We start from the raw sequence: 14053 nt of genomic DNA on the forward strand, positions 1-14053 counted from the left end.
GACCCTTTTTCTTTTAGTAATTAAGGTCAGTAGTTTAGCTCAGGTGTCTTAAAATGTAGTTTGCAAAATGGGACACGGGAAGAAAATAGAATTTATGTGTACTGTAATCCTCTTAAGTTTTTGTGGATTTTTTCCTGTTTATTTACAGTGAACACAAAGCATTTTTGCTGATACTACATGTATTAATACATGTATAAATTCACATATATTAATTTATAAATACATTTATTAACCATGTTTTTACGTGTATTAATTTATAAATAGATTATATATTTTAGAATATGTGTGTTAATTATGTGTTAATAAATAAATTATATATTGGTAATGACGAAGAATTGATGCTTTTGAACTGTGGTGTTGGAGAAGACTCTTGAGAGTCCCTTGGACTGCAAGGAGATCCAACCAGTCCATTCTAAAGGAGATCAGCCCTTGGTGTTCTTTGGAAGGACTGATGCTAAAGCTGAAACTCCAGTACTTTGGCCACCTCATGCGAAGAGTTGACTCATTGGAAAAGACTCTGATGTTGGGAGGGATTGGGGGCAGGAGGAGAAGGGGACGACAGAGGATGAGATGGCTGGATGGTATTACCAACTCGATGGACGTGAGTCTGAGTGAACTCCAGGAGTTGGTGATGGACAGGGAGGTCTGGCATGCTGTGATTCATGGGGTCACAAAGAGTTGGACATGACTGAGCAACTGAACTGAATACATGTATTAATTTATAAATAAGTTATATGTCTTAGAAATATAGCTCAGAAATATTTTATTTTTAAAGTACTGAGATTAATTGATATGTAAATCCCTTTCTCATCTGCCCCCAGCCTACCTTTACAGCCTTCTGGCCCCATTATTTTGTAGATTGTTCCCTCCTTTGGGTCTTCTCTCACCCTGGAAATTTCTTACAGTCTTCTTTAGTTAATGTAATTCTGTCCTTTGATGACTCAGTTTGAATCTTAGCATGCTATTTGCTCCTTTTATCCAGAATGGTCTCTACCATGTCCTCCAGATAAAGTCCTGCTCAGCTCCTACAACTCCAGTCATCCATGAACTCTTTAGAGAAGCCTTCCCTAACACTTCCATGTTCCTAGACTGTGCTGCTTGTGATTGAAGTAGAACCCATAAGATGATATACATACTTACATGCATTTGCTCTTAATTATGTTCTCTTCTGAAGGTAGTGAAAAGTAGTGAAAGTCGCTCAGTATTGTCCTACTCTTTGCAACCCCATGGGCTATATAGCCTGCCAGCCTCCTCTGTTAATGGAGTTCTCCAGGCAAGAATATTGGAGTGGGTAGCTGTTCCCTTCTCCAGCAGATCTTCCCAACCCAGGGATCAAACCCAGGTCACCTCCATTGCAGGCAGATTCTTTACCATCTGAGCCACCACAACTTACTTAAGAATTTCTTTATGTGTTTTTTATAGGAAGTTGACTACTGTATTTTAAATAACCTACAATGGTGAACATTTTTCATAGGTAATGAGTTAAATTTTTAATTGTTGTTCAGTCACTAAGTCATGTCCAGCTCTTTGAGACCCCATGGACTGCAGCACACCAGGCTTCCCTTTCCTTCATTGTGTCTTGGAGTTTGCTCAAATTCATGTGCATTGAGTCAGTGATGCTATCTAGCCATCACATCCTCTGCTGTTTTGCTCACCCTCCTTTGCATGTTTTCTTCCATCCCATTCATTGGTTTAGCATAGTATGGCAGTTGGTAAGCATGGTGTGATACTCTAGAATCTACTGTTTCATTTTAGGCTCACAAATTACTAATGCATCAAGTGTTTCTTTCTCGTTTGCTGCTTATGTAATTGTGCCTTATATTCCTTGCTCTCCTGCAGTGCTCCATGTTTTGTTTGGATTTATAGTGTACAGAGAGAGATTTAAGACATCTTTCAGTGCTCCTGAATAAGGGTTCGAGTGTGATTGCTGAGATCACCTCATGGAATGAGTCTTAGTCTGTTTAGGTGGCTATAACACGGTAGCAGACTGAGTGACAAAAAATGACAGAACTTTATTTCTCACAGTTACGAAGGCTAAGAAGACTGAGATCATGGTACTAGCAGCCATCATGTTCAGGTTCTGGTAAAGGCCCTCTTCTGCTTACCTCTTGCTTTCTGCTCACGTGGTGGAAAGAGCTAGGGAGCTTTGTGGAGCCTCCTTTCTAAGGGCACTAACCCATGTCAGAGGGCTCCTTCCTTATAATCTGATCACCTTCTATAGACCCCACCTCCTTATACCATCATCTTGAGAATTAGAATTTCAATATGGGAATTATGCAGGAACACAGACCTTCATAGCGGCATCTCAATATTTGTCTCAGGACCACCTGTTTGGACTTTCAAATAAATCACATCCTTGAAATGGGCAGGTTTGTAAGAGCCAGATCCCTCAGTTTAATATGATATAATAGACGTTAAACTAGGAATCAGATGATATGAATTCCTTTTCTATTTCAAGTGCTAATTTTCAATGTTTTTAAGACCCTCAGTCCCTGCATCGTGTATAGGAATTGAACTAGCTACCAAGTCCCTTTTAACTGTGGACTGCCAACCCCTTTCTGTGTCCACGTGGTAGAGCAGAGCTAGGAAGCTCCCTAAGGCATTTTTTTATACAGGCACTAATCCCAGCTCCAGCTTCCCCAGTGGCTCAGTGGTAAGGAATCTGCCTGCAGTATAGGAGCTGCAGGAGACACAGGTTCGATCCCCTGGGTCTGGGAGATCCCCTGAAGTAGGGCCTGGCAACCCACTCCAGTATTCTTGCCTGGAGAATCCTATGGACAGAGGAGCCTGGTGGGTTACAGTCTAAGGAGTCACAAAGAGTTGGACATGGCTGAAGTGACTTAGCACTTATATGCAATCCTAGTTCCAGATCTCTCATGGCCTAATCACTTCCCAAAGGCCTCACCTCCTAACGCCATGATTTTGGAGATTAGATTTTTAACATTGGAATTTGCAGAAGGAGGTAGGGGGTTGGGGAGAGGGGTGGGAGTGAGATGCAGGCCTTTAGACCGTAGCAGAACACCAGTGAACAACTAGTTTAATCATTTATTCAAGTCAAAATGGAGGAAGTATATACACTCTTGTTGCATATATTATTATAATTTCAAGTTTGATCTGCTAAAGTCATAGTCACTGATTGATAAAGAAACTGTCCAACAGTGTGAACTTTATTTGTACACTTGATGGATCCTGACTGTTCGTAATTAAATAATTTGTATTTGGTAAATACTTGTAGAATGAAAGGATAAGTGAGTAAACAATCTTCTGTCACTTCTGAAGTAAAGAAGATTGTAAATCTGGAGCCTTTGCCAGTCTGACTTGTGTATAACACAGTGAGTGTTGACCAGGTTAACTACTGAGAAATTTGGAGTTCAACCTCTGAGAATCTGCAGCTTTTCAGTATTGCTTTTCACCCTATTTGCAAGCCAAAGTGCTCTGGACAGATAAGTTCTTTATGGTGCTTTATACCTTAAAAATAGAGCAGGATTTTTCTCTTTTTATTTATGGGCATCTAGCATCTCCTAGGAGAATTTTTCTCAGTTGGCTTCTGCGAAACAGTGTAGAATTCTCAATAGAAAGTTCTTGTACCTAGTTACAGGGTCATGAATTCACACGTGGACAGAGAAAAAGCAAAGGGGTGTTATTATAATCAAACTAAGTAGGACAAATGCTTGCCTAAATCAGATTTTAAAAATTTGTGTGTCACAGGGGGAAAAAAGTTTCTTGTAGTAATGTCAAAAAATATAGAAGAATATTAAGAAGGAAATAAGTTTACTGTAATCCTCAAAACCAGAGATAGCAAATGTGGCTAATGATTTTTAAATGCATGTTTCTTGATTAAATCATTGATATCTTTTGGACTAATATAGATAATGCTGAATATTTAGTTATCCTGCCTTTCTACTTCTCAAGGAATTAAATTTTTCCCTGAATATTATTTTTAATATTAATATTACAACAGTATTCTCATGCAGTTTCATTTTCCTCCTATTACAACTTGTATGAATATATCTGTGACTGATTTTTTTTCCCCTTAGGATTGATTCACAGTGTATGAAAGTTATTTTTCATATGGGTATGAAAGGCTTTACATAAATATTGCTAACTTCTAATTAGTAGTTTTTTAAAAAAATTTCTGTCATTCACCCTGTATGAGCTTCAGGAGCCTTGGAACGAGGGCAGGGGCATGCCCCTCTGGTTTTCTGAGACAGTTCTCTCTTTTGTTGAGGTGACACTGATTCCTGTGGATCTGCCCAGGCAACCAGAATCGGAAAGATATTTATCATACATGAAACACTTTACAGAAAGCTCTTTGGAAGATTGTTTGAAGCAACTCTGATACTAATACATGTACACCAATGGCCTAAGATAATGATTTTTTAGAGCATTCCAAGGGAAATAACTACTCAGACATTGCAAATAGATTAATAATGCTGACTGTTACTGCCTTTTAATTTGATTTATTATCTATTCAGTAACTGTACTGTTTAGCATTTAGCTTTTGTAATATCAGTAAATGCAATATTTAAAATTACAGAAGTGATAACAAAAGTAGTCTCTAATATAATCCAGGAATTTATAGATGGACACAATATTCTCAATAGTTTAATTTTTTTAGTGAGATTTCTTTTTTCATTCATGTTTATAGATACAGGTATCTCTTTTCATTGTCGGGCAGGTCTTACTTTTTGTAGAAAACAGTACATTTGATTAAAACTTTGCATTAACTTTGCATACAGTATATAGCATCCTTGACTGATTATTATAAATGCATAGTGTATTTTTGTGTGTGTGTGAGTGAAAAAAAATGCTTGCTACGACTGCACTCTGTAGTGTAAAGTAGAAGCTTGGTGCCTTTTTATTGTTCCTTCGGTTTCACTGATTCTAATTATAGAAGCTTACATCACCTTAGTTGATGATGAAGGCTTCCCTCTCCCTCTTTGGTTTTTCTTCCTCCATTACTCCCAAAGGAAGGATCATATTTCATAGTGCATGTGTGTCCTGCTGGTGGCTCTGACGGGGTTTTCAGCAGCGTGGTGCTGATCATTTCGTGGACAGAGATGACAGGATGCTGCAGCACACTGTTTCTCACAGAATAGAAGGAGAGGGTTGCTTCTGTGGCTTTCCTTTCTTCAAAAAGGCTGAGGAACAGAGGGCAAGCAATTTCAAAGCAGGAATTCCTGAAGGGCACCAGTAATTAGAGTTAACCATGTCTGATAACTACAAAAATTCATTTCAAATGTTGAAGTTAAGCAAGGGACAGGAGCTGGGTGTAGAGTAGGAAAGCTTACTGTGATTCTTTAAAAGGGCTTGTATGTTGCCTCAGACATTATGGTAGTGTCATCTATTCATTCATTTTTCAAAAGGATTAAAGTATTTTTACTATATATATAAGCATATTTAACAGTTTATATTTTAAAGGCCAGATGCCTACAACTAAAATACAGAACTGAGTGGCCTGTGTTTTATTTTGTAAAACTACATAATTTTTCGTTTAATCCTCATCTCCTTTTGAGTTTGACTTCTCTAAACTGTGGTTATAATATTACACTGTGCAGATAGGGAATAAAGTATATGTATGACTGTGCCTGAGATTATTATAAACCTGGTTTTTGTTAATGTTGGGTTTTTGTTTTCCATTATGTCTAGAAATGATAACTTATTCTCATTTTTAATTTTCTGATAGCTTTTTCCATGATTACCTTTTTTCTATTCCTTTTCAGTGTTGTTACTTATTGAAATAAAAGGTATATTTATAGTTTAATAATTATTAGAACCTCATATTTGGCTTTCTATACAATATGATTTCAATGTTCTGCTTTTTATTTTTGTTTAGAAATAGTTTAGGTAATATATTTTAATTAGTTTATACAATTAGTGTAATTTATAATATGAATATTATTATTAACTGTATAGCATTTACATTTTTATAAAACTATTTTAAATGGTTTGAAGTTTTGCAGATGCATACATTGATTGCTTTATTTGGTAGTAGTTTGAAAGATCTTTTTAAAGCTAAAGATTTCATCAGTGTGGCTTAGCATCATTATGGCATTTCACGTGCAGGGAAAATGTGTTCTTAAATAGTTATCTTATGTTGATGATTCCTAGTACATCAGGGCATTCTCCCTTGCTTGAGTTACTTCAGTTATTTGAATTGGTGAGGTAATGGAATGAGCTCCATGATAAAAATTTTTAAGTAATGAAAGTGAAAAGCCATTTATTCACCTAATCATATATTTTAGTTACTTGATAAATTACTGACTTTTTAAAGGATGCTTGTATTTTTTGATCAGTAGTTAAGAGAGTAAGTCATTATTTCTGAAGAAACTGTGGTAAAGTGCATCATCAGAGGGGCAGTGGGTTCACATGCTAAACATAAAATTCGACCTGTTAGTTTCTTTCATGGTATTCTTGCACAGGGAGATTTTTCATACTAGGCTTACCATACAGTTCCCTAGAATGGCAGATACTATGAGATGATTGGTGGAACAAGGGAAGGGATGATGTCATCTTCACTTCCAGGCCAAACTAAAGGAAAAGAGAGTTGTTCCTTTACTGAGCCAGTGTTTACTACAGTAATTTTAACATATGGCATTAGTGGATTGCATTTCATACACAGGGCAGGGTGTTTTTTAAAACAGCTAAGAGATGGCTGTCTCTCTCTCTCTCAGCTTGAGGTCCTTCTTTGTGAGCTATCATCATGATTTATAAAAAGGGGAAAAGGTGCCCTTTAGGATTTTGCTTTTTGATTTGGTTGTAATTTATCCTGTTGGTTCTATACATGAATGTAAGTATTAGCTCACATTGAAACTAAAATGTTTTTCCGCGCCATTAATGTTTATGTACAAAATGTCTTTTAGAAATTTATCTTTAGAAAGTGTTCAGCTTCATTTACATACACGGTACCTATGATCATTATCCTGTTTTTAAAAATGACTGTTAAAATTAGATTTTAGTTAGTTTATTCTTGTATACTTTTTTGTTGAAATTCCAATTCATTGTAGTTTATTTAAATTAATTGAGTTGAAAAAAATATATTGGTGCTGGAAAACAACCTGTGGATGTTTTCTGTGTTTCAGGTTTTGAAAGCTAGAGTCATGTTTATTTGCTAGATTTAGTTGTATGTTTATATGTAAATTTTGTGTGTTCTTTTGAAATCTTTTCACAAAACAAGTAATTCTTAAGTTTTATACAAACCCAGATTCGTTTATAATCACTTACTGTGAAAATATGATTTTGTTCAGAATAACAGTTTTACTAAAGTCAGTTCTATTCTAATAAGTAGCAGCATAATTAAGATGGGCAGCAAAGTGTTGTTCAGAAAGTGACTTATACTTTGCCCAGGGGTATTGGAAATCTTTTGTTACTTTGCCTGTTTCTTTTTGGCTAATAATGAGGTATTTATCCCTTTGACAATAGAGTCCATTGTAATAACACCTGTCTCTCAGGTAATAATTTCTCTTACGTTGCACATACTCTTCCCCTTAAAATGGTGTTAGGTCAATAAAGCAAGGTAGTTCTATTACTCTGAGTTATTTATTGATGTTATTCTTAGAATTTTACTGCCTGGAGGGGTGGTACCTTTTTCTTTTTTTTTTGAACCGCTGGAAACTATGTTTTACTTTGGCTATTGGGAAGCACCATTATAGCTTAGTGGAAACTCTTTGTGGTAGTACCTCCATTTAGATGCCTTGTGACAGAATCTTGAAGAGTAGGGTGGGTACTAGAGGAATTGTGTTTTCAGATTAGAGAGGGTGTGACAAGAATTCATTTTTTCCTATAATTTTTATAGGAAAATGATGCTTCCTTTTAGTCCAAGCTCAATTTGGAAGCAGGTTGAATCACTTTCTTTTCTGATTGTTTCTGGATTTTACTTGCTGCTTGTCTCTTTCTAGGAATCTAGCATTGGGCTGTAGGAAAGTACCATATTGCATAGATGATTTTTCCTCAGAGGGAGTTGGTAAATGCTACATGTCAGCTGTTTTGCTTGTGTGTTTTTTTTTTTTTTTCGTTTCCCTTTGTACAGTGAAATTCTGTTGTTTCCATTTAAATTTATTATTTACATACACATCTTCATGCCACTTGATGTTTTTAATGTTAATTTAGAATAATCTTGAAGGTTACACCTTTCAGAACAGCTAGTTGATAAATAGGAAGTTTTACAAGCAGAATACATATGTGACATCTGAGAACTAGGCTGCCTTCTGTATTTGCAGTGCAAGAGTATCTTACTAGAGCCGATTGTTTTCTCTTGGGAGGATAAGCCTATGTTAAATTTGAATAGTAATATTAGGAAATATGGCTTCCCAAATAAAGCTGTGCATCAGTGAACAGAATTAAAAATACAAATGAATCTTAAAACTGAAACAGAGATGCTTGAGCCAATTTTTTTCTTATAGAATTTAGCTTGTTGACAAGTCTCATAGAAGGGTGTGTATGTGTTTTCAGTAAACTGCTCTTTGGGCTACATCTGCAGATACAGTAGCCAATTGATCTAATGCAGTTTCTGAAGGCTTTCTATACAGGTGATGTCATCCTTTTAGCTCTATTCTCCTCCCACTCTCTTTCCTTCTTATTAGATATTTCATCTTACTGCAGAGCATAGAATCAATAGGAGCTTCTCCTTAGGGAGCTGCTGTGAAACAGGCAAGGACAGTAGGAATTAAGACGCTAACATATAGTCTTGCTTTAGCAGACGATGTAGTGTTTTTGTACCCTATCATATATAAAATTTCAACCACAACGTCAGACTTAGATCCACAGTACTGTCTTACTGATGCATTAGAACAAGGAGCAATGCTGCAGAGCTGTAAATAGTGCTTGTGCAAAGAGAAATTTTTAATTTTGAAGATTCTCAGGCATTCTTCAGGACAAACCTGTTAGAACAGACATCTTCTAACTACCGCTTGCTCAGTGGTTCATTTTTTTTTTTTTAAACCTCTGATGGTTAACAATATAAAGAAGAAACTTTCATCTTAAGGATACTGTGTTCTGGTTTGCTTCTGAGGCAGAAGAATTACTGCAGTGCTTGCTCTACAGAATGAAATAAGTTGAAGAAAAGACAAAGCTGTCTTTGGAAAGGTTTCTCAGAATCTAGCAACACAGATTTGGTGCATGTTGCCTTATTTACTTTGATTGATACAGTATTAACTGTTGTGTTACCACTGTGCATGCCTGTGCCAGGTGCCTGAGGAAGCATGTGTATGTCTCTATGTTCTGAGCCAGAAATACAAACATCTTGATTTACTGTGACTTGCTTGTTAAAAGTGAACATTTTGATGAAAACTGCTCCAGTAATTTAGAAGCTCAGTTCTAAGCTACTGAAAGCTCCTGATTTCAGTTTGAAAGAGATTTGGAGAAGCTGTCTTTACACTGCAATTTACACTGCAAATGGTGTATGATTTATAGAAAGGAAACTTAACAGAATTTTGTCAACATACTCGTCGGTGTGGCTCTGGTTTGAAAAGGAAACTATCCTTTGCAGCTCAGGAAATGGCTTTTCTTGTTCGCTGTTATGCCAATTGTCTTCAGCCATGGGCCTCCAAAGTAAGTAATTATTATTTTCTTTGAGAGTGATATAATCTATTACATTTAAATTCTATTTTGAATTTTAAATGAGCTGTATTACACTGTTACGTTTTCTAAACTTTAAGAACTGCAGAGCAGTTTAAAAAACTCATTCTCGTGGCCATTTTTGTTTTTCAGTTTGTAAGAATCTTGAATATTCTCATGTACCTCTAAGAGGATTTGAAAATACTTTCTTAATGAATCTGTAGACTCAAAATGTGTAGTGCGTTTGAAGTATACTCTTTTCAGACTGAATGATCATTTGTTTATGCCTATACATACACATACATATACATCTCTGTGATCATACTCTAACTTGAATATATTGTATTTCCTCATTTTCTTCAAGGGTTGATGTATTTAGCTATGTTAGTCTAATCTTTAGTCTGTGTTATACAACATTTTCTAGTAATATGGTGCTATCAAATAAATTGTTGAATTGTATTCTTTTACAAACACTGGATAATAATTCATATGCAGCCAAATGGTATGAAGAATACTCATTATGAAGAGTAATTATGTGAAAATCTTTTAATAATGATCTTAATTATTTTCAAAATAGTAGTAAATGAACCATTAGTAGTTTGGAATTGCTCAGGATTGTCTTTTATGCTTGTCATTTTAAAGCAAGCATGTTAACTCACAGAAAAGCAAAATTGCTACACAGAAGGATTTGCTAGGTTTTAGAAAACTATACACTATAATTTAATAAATTGTATTCACAGTGGTTATTAATATAGATCCGGAATTTGATGCCACTCAAGTCATCTTTCCTGTTATATAAATGTCAAAACAAAAACAGTAAAATCTAAATTTTTAGTTTTGTATAAAACCACATGTTTTAGAAAACACTTTAATTGTAACAGTAACTATGTTAAGATTGCTTTATGGTTCTGTTGGATAGAGACAGACACAATGGAAGCATCTCTTAGGATGATCTGAAATCATGTCTTTGTTTAAAGGTTGTCCTATTGATGGTGACTAAGGAAGAAATACTATGATAGCATCATGGTGTACTGTTTCATCTGAAAGATAGCTCATTGGGTATGTCTCTTAAAGGCAGCTTCTGGAAGGACATTTAAATTCACTGTCCATTTGGCAAACAGCTGATTGAAATGTAAAGAATAGAAAGATGCCTAGGTTCACACTTCATTTGTACTATTATCTGGTAAGGCATGGATGATCTTTTCAGTGCACATGCCACCTGTGGGGCCCATGCATTGCTGCTACTTGGCACTGAGGTTTAAAATGACACATAGAAAGGAAATGGAGGAAACCAGGTGAAAAAGATTCAAACAAAAGAATGAGATATAGGGGTTAGCCTTTTGAGATACTGATAATCCACATTTAAGATTGAACAAATATAGAAGACCCAAACAGGATTTTAAACATTAAATTCTAAGGTTTCATTAAATGACAGCAGATATTATCTGAGCTGGATTTTGTGATTGTTACTTTACTGAGTAAATTAAGTATTTATGATAAAGTACATGTCTCCTACCCCTGCCCCCAACTCTCATTTCACTGTTGATGGAATTTTAACCCTGGATTGTGATTAATTAAACTTGTGATTAATTTTTCATATTTGTTGCTTTTGGTTTTCTAAGACATATTATTCATTAATTCATGTATTTTGCCCATTCTAGTACTCAGATTCATTACTTCTGAATTGATTTATTGTCTTGATCAGTAAATAGTTTTAGCAGTAATGTTCAGATGCCATCTTTTATATTTACCCTTCAAATAGTTGCTTATTTGTGTGTGAAATAATAAATCTAAAGTCTTTTCCCTTTAGCATTTTGAAAAAGTTAATGCACTGTCTTCTGGCATCCAGTACTAGAGATGAGAAGTCTGGGATCTTTGTAATTCTTGTTCCTGTGTTAAGTAATCTGCTTTTCTTCTTGTTGGTTGTTAGTTGTGTTTTGCTTTGTTTTTATTTTTTATCCTTGATGCCATAAAGTTTTATTATGGATTATCTAATTTCTTGTTTTCTTTTTCCTTCTTGGCTTTTGGAAGTCTCTCTCACTCTGAAGATTCCCATTTGTCTTCAGTTGTGGGAAGTATGTTATTTTTTGAAAGCAGCAACTTTTTTTTTTCTCTTGTTACTCTGTATGTTGGAACTCTGGACTGTCCATAACGTCTCTCAACGTTTGTTTCATACTTTTTCTCATTCTGTGTGTTCCTAGTTCGATATTCTAGCTCATTAACTTATCCTCCACTTGTGACCAGTTTCTGTCCTGCTGTGTATTTTTTAAGTTTCTAAATTTAATAATTGTGTTATTCATTTCTGACATCTCTTAGTGATGCTTCATTGTAACCACCTTTGTTTAATAACTTGTTTTCATTTTATGGTTGGTATTCTTTTTTCTTGATTGTCTACTAGCTCTTTCTTCAAGTTTAAATTTCTCTCTTAGTTGAATTTTTTTGTTCTTGTTTTTCTTTCATGAGGTTGACCTTTCTTGATTGATTCTTAGTTAAGAGCTCACCATCTGGTCTGTTACGGTTGCTTGCCCTGGGTGACTGACTACTGGACAAAGAGGCATTCCTGCCTTGGCTTCCGTCGTCTTTCTGTAGGTGCGCCTGCAGTCACTGGTTTAGAAAGTGCTGCCATTTTCACTCTTAGACACAGCTAAATCTATAGGTTGTTTCTTTTTTTTTTCCTATAGGTTGTTTCTTGACCCTTCCGTTACTTTACCTATCTGCAGCATTTGAACAATTGATGACTTCCTCCTCCTTGACACTCTTTGTTTTGAGTAGAAATCAACCATGACTTGCCAGACAATATATGATCTCTTCTTCCCTTCATCTTCCCCTACACTCTTCCTTGTTCACTCCAACTACAGCAGCTTCCTTGTGTCTCCCTAAACTTGCCAGGTACTCTTAAACCGATTTCCTATTTTCACAAAAATTCTATTTGCCCTTTAAACAAACCTACTGTTAAGTAATATTGATTGAATTCTGTGGTTTTAAAAATGTTAAAAAGTGGGGAGACATGTGTCTCCAATTTGAAAAACTAATATTTATTGTTATTTAACAGTGATACCCTCCATCCTCATCTTTCAGTAAAAATAATGAGTTAGAAATGCAATTTTACATGCCTCAGGCACAGTGCTGCTGTATGTACCCCAGGCTGCTGTGATTAGGTATAGCTGTTTCCTTCAGGGCTTTTGAGAAGTTTATACTTCTGTTTCCGTAAAACAGGCTCCAGACTGCTTTGGGGGCTTTAGGATCTGTTTTTAACTCCTCTCTCACTGTCAGCTGACACTTTTGATACTCTCATCTAGTACTGCATAATTCTGGTGTCTTGCTTTTTAACTCTGTAAGACTTCCATCTTCTTGTGCCTTGACTAATTTTCTTGTCTCCTATATGTATGATTTCCTTCCGTTTCATATTCTATGCTTCCAGGGTAATGTGTTCTAAAGGTATATTTCTTCTAGTCATTTTTTTACTGAAGCCTCTACAATAGCTCTTTTCTAGTACAGGGAATCTAAGCACCCCAAAATGCTATGTCTGGTCCTTCATCTCTTGTATGCTCCTGTAGTATACCTCTCTACCTGAGCTATTCTGTTTTGCGTACTGTTTCCTGGCCTAATGTGGATTACATATGTAATTTTAAACCTTCTGGTTGCCTTATTTTCTAAAATAACTTTAAGGTGAAATTAATGTAATAATATGTCCAGTTGAGTTTTTAAAATACGTAATAAAGTAATTATTAATGAGATTTTACTTTTTGTTTATTTTTAGTAAATCCAAATTTGCATTTTATACTTTGAACATGTCTCAGTTTGACTAGTCACACTTAACTTAGCGCTGTTGGACTACGGCTACTACGATGAACATTTGTGATTCTGGGTCTTTGTCAGGACTCTTTAGTATATTTAATCCGCTTTTTACCTTCAGTGAGAATGAGGTCTTTCTAAGTTGCATTTGTTGTTTTAGTATTTTGATTGTTGTCTAAAGTCTCCCCAAACCCATGGTACTAATGTTATGACTAGCATTAGATATACACAAAGTGCTGTTTATTGAGTAATTAGGAAATTAGACCACCAAGCTTGTTAGAAATTTATTTATATATTCAGTAACTAAGTATGTAGTTCTGAAATGTCTTACTGTGAGTACAACAAGGAACTTAAAGTCTTTGCAATGTGCCCACAAATAATCTTTATTCTTTGGTAATTTTAAAGTTAATGGATAAGTGATTTCTGGATAGGCACAGTTCCTCTGTAATGTGTAGCTACCTAGATGTTCATCAGCAGATGAATGGATAATAAAGCTGTGGTACAAACACACAATGGAGTATTACTCAGCCATTAAAAAGAGTACATTTGAATCAGTTCTAATGAAGTGGATGAAACTGGAGCCTATTACACGGAGTGAAGTAAGCCAGAAGGAAAAACACCAATACAGTATACTAACACATATATATGGAATTTAGAAAGATGGTAACGATAACCCTGTATCAGATCAGATCAGATCAGTTGC

At 35.5% G+C, this 14053-nt stretch overlaps 1 protein-coding gene across 7 annotated transcripts in view; it reads left to right on the forward strand.

Moving 5' to 3' along the window:
- Positions 1-14053, forward strand: part of RAPGEF6 (Rap guanine nucleotide exchange factor 6) — a 228779-nt gene that overhangs the window by 94914 nt on the left and 119812 nt on the right. Inside the window, exon 1 of one of the 7 annotated variants that reach the window (XM_005209079.5) lies at positions 5873-9549. The exons of the other annotated variants lie outside the window; for them this stretch is intronic. Coding sequence (XP_005209136.2) covers positions 9496-9549 — 54 coding nt within the window. The 5' untranslated portion in view covers positions 5873-9495. Of the gene's footprint in view, positions 1-5872; positions 9550-14053 lie in introns of those variants that run through there. 7 annotated transcript variants of the gene reach the window in all.

Source organism: Bos taurus, chromosome 7 (assembly GCF_002263795.3).
Source record: "Bos taurus isolate L1 Dominette 01449 registration number 42190680 breed Hereford chromosome 7, ARS-UCD2.0, whole genome shotgun sequence".
NCBI classification, from domain to species: Eukaryota; Metazoa; Chordata; class Mammalia; order Artiodactyla; family Bovidae; genus Bos; species Bos taurus.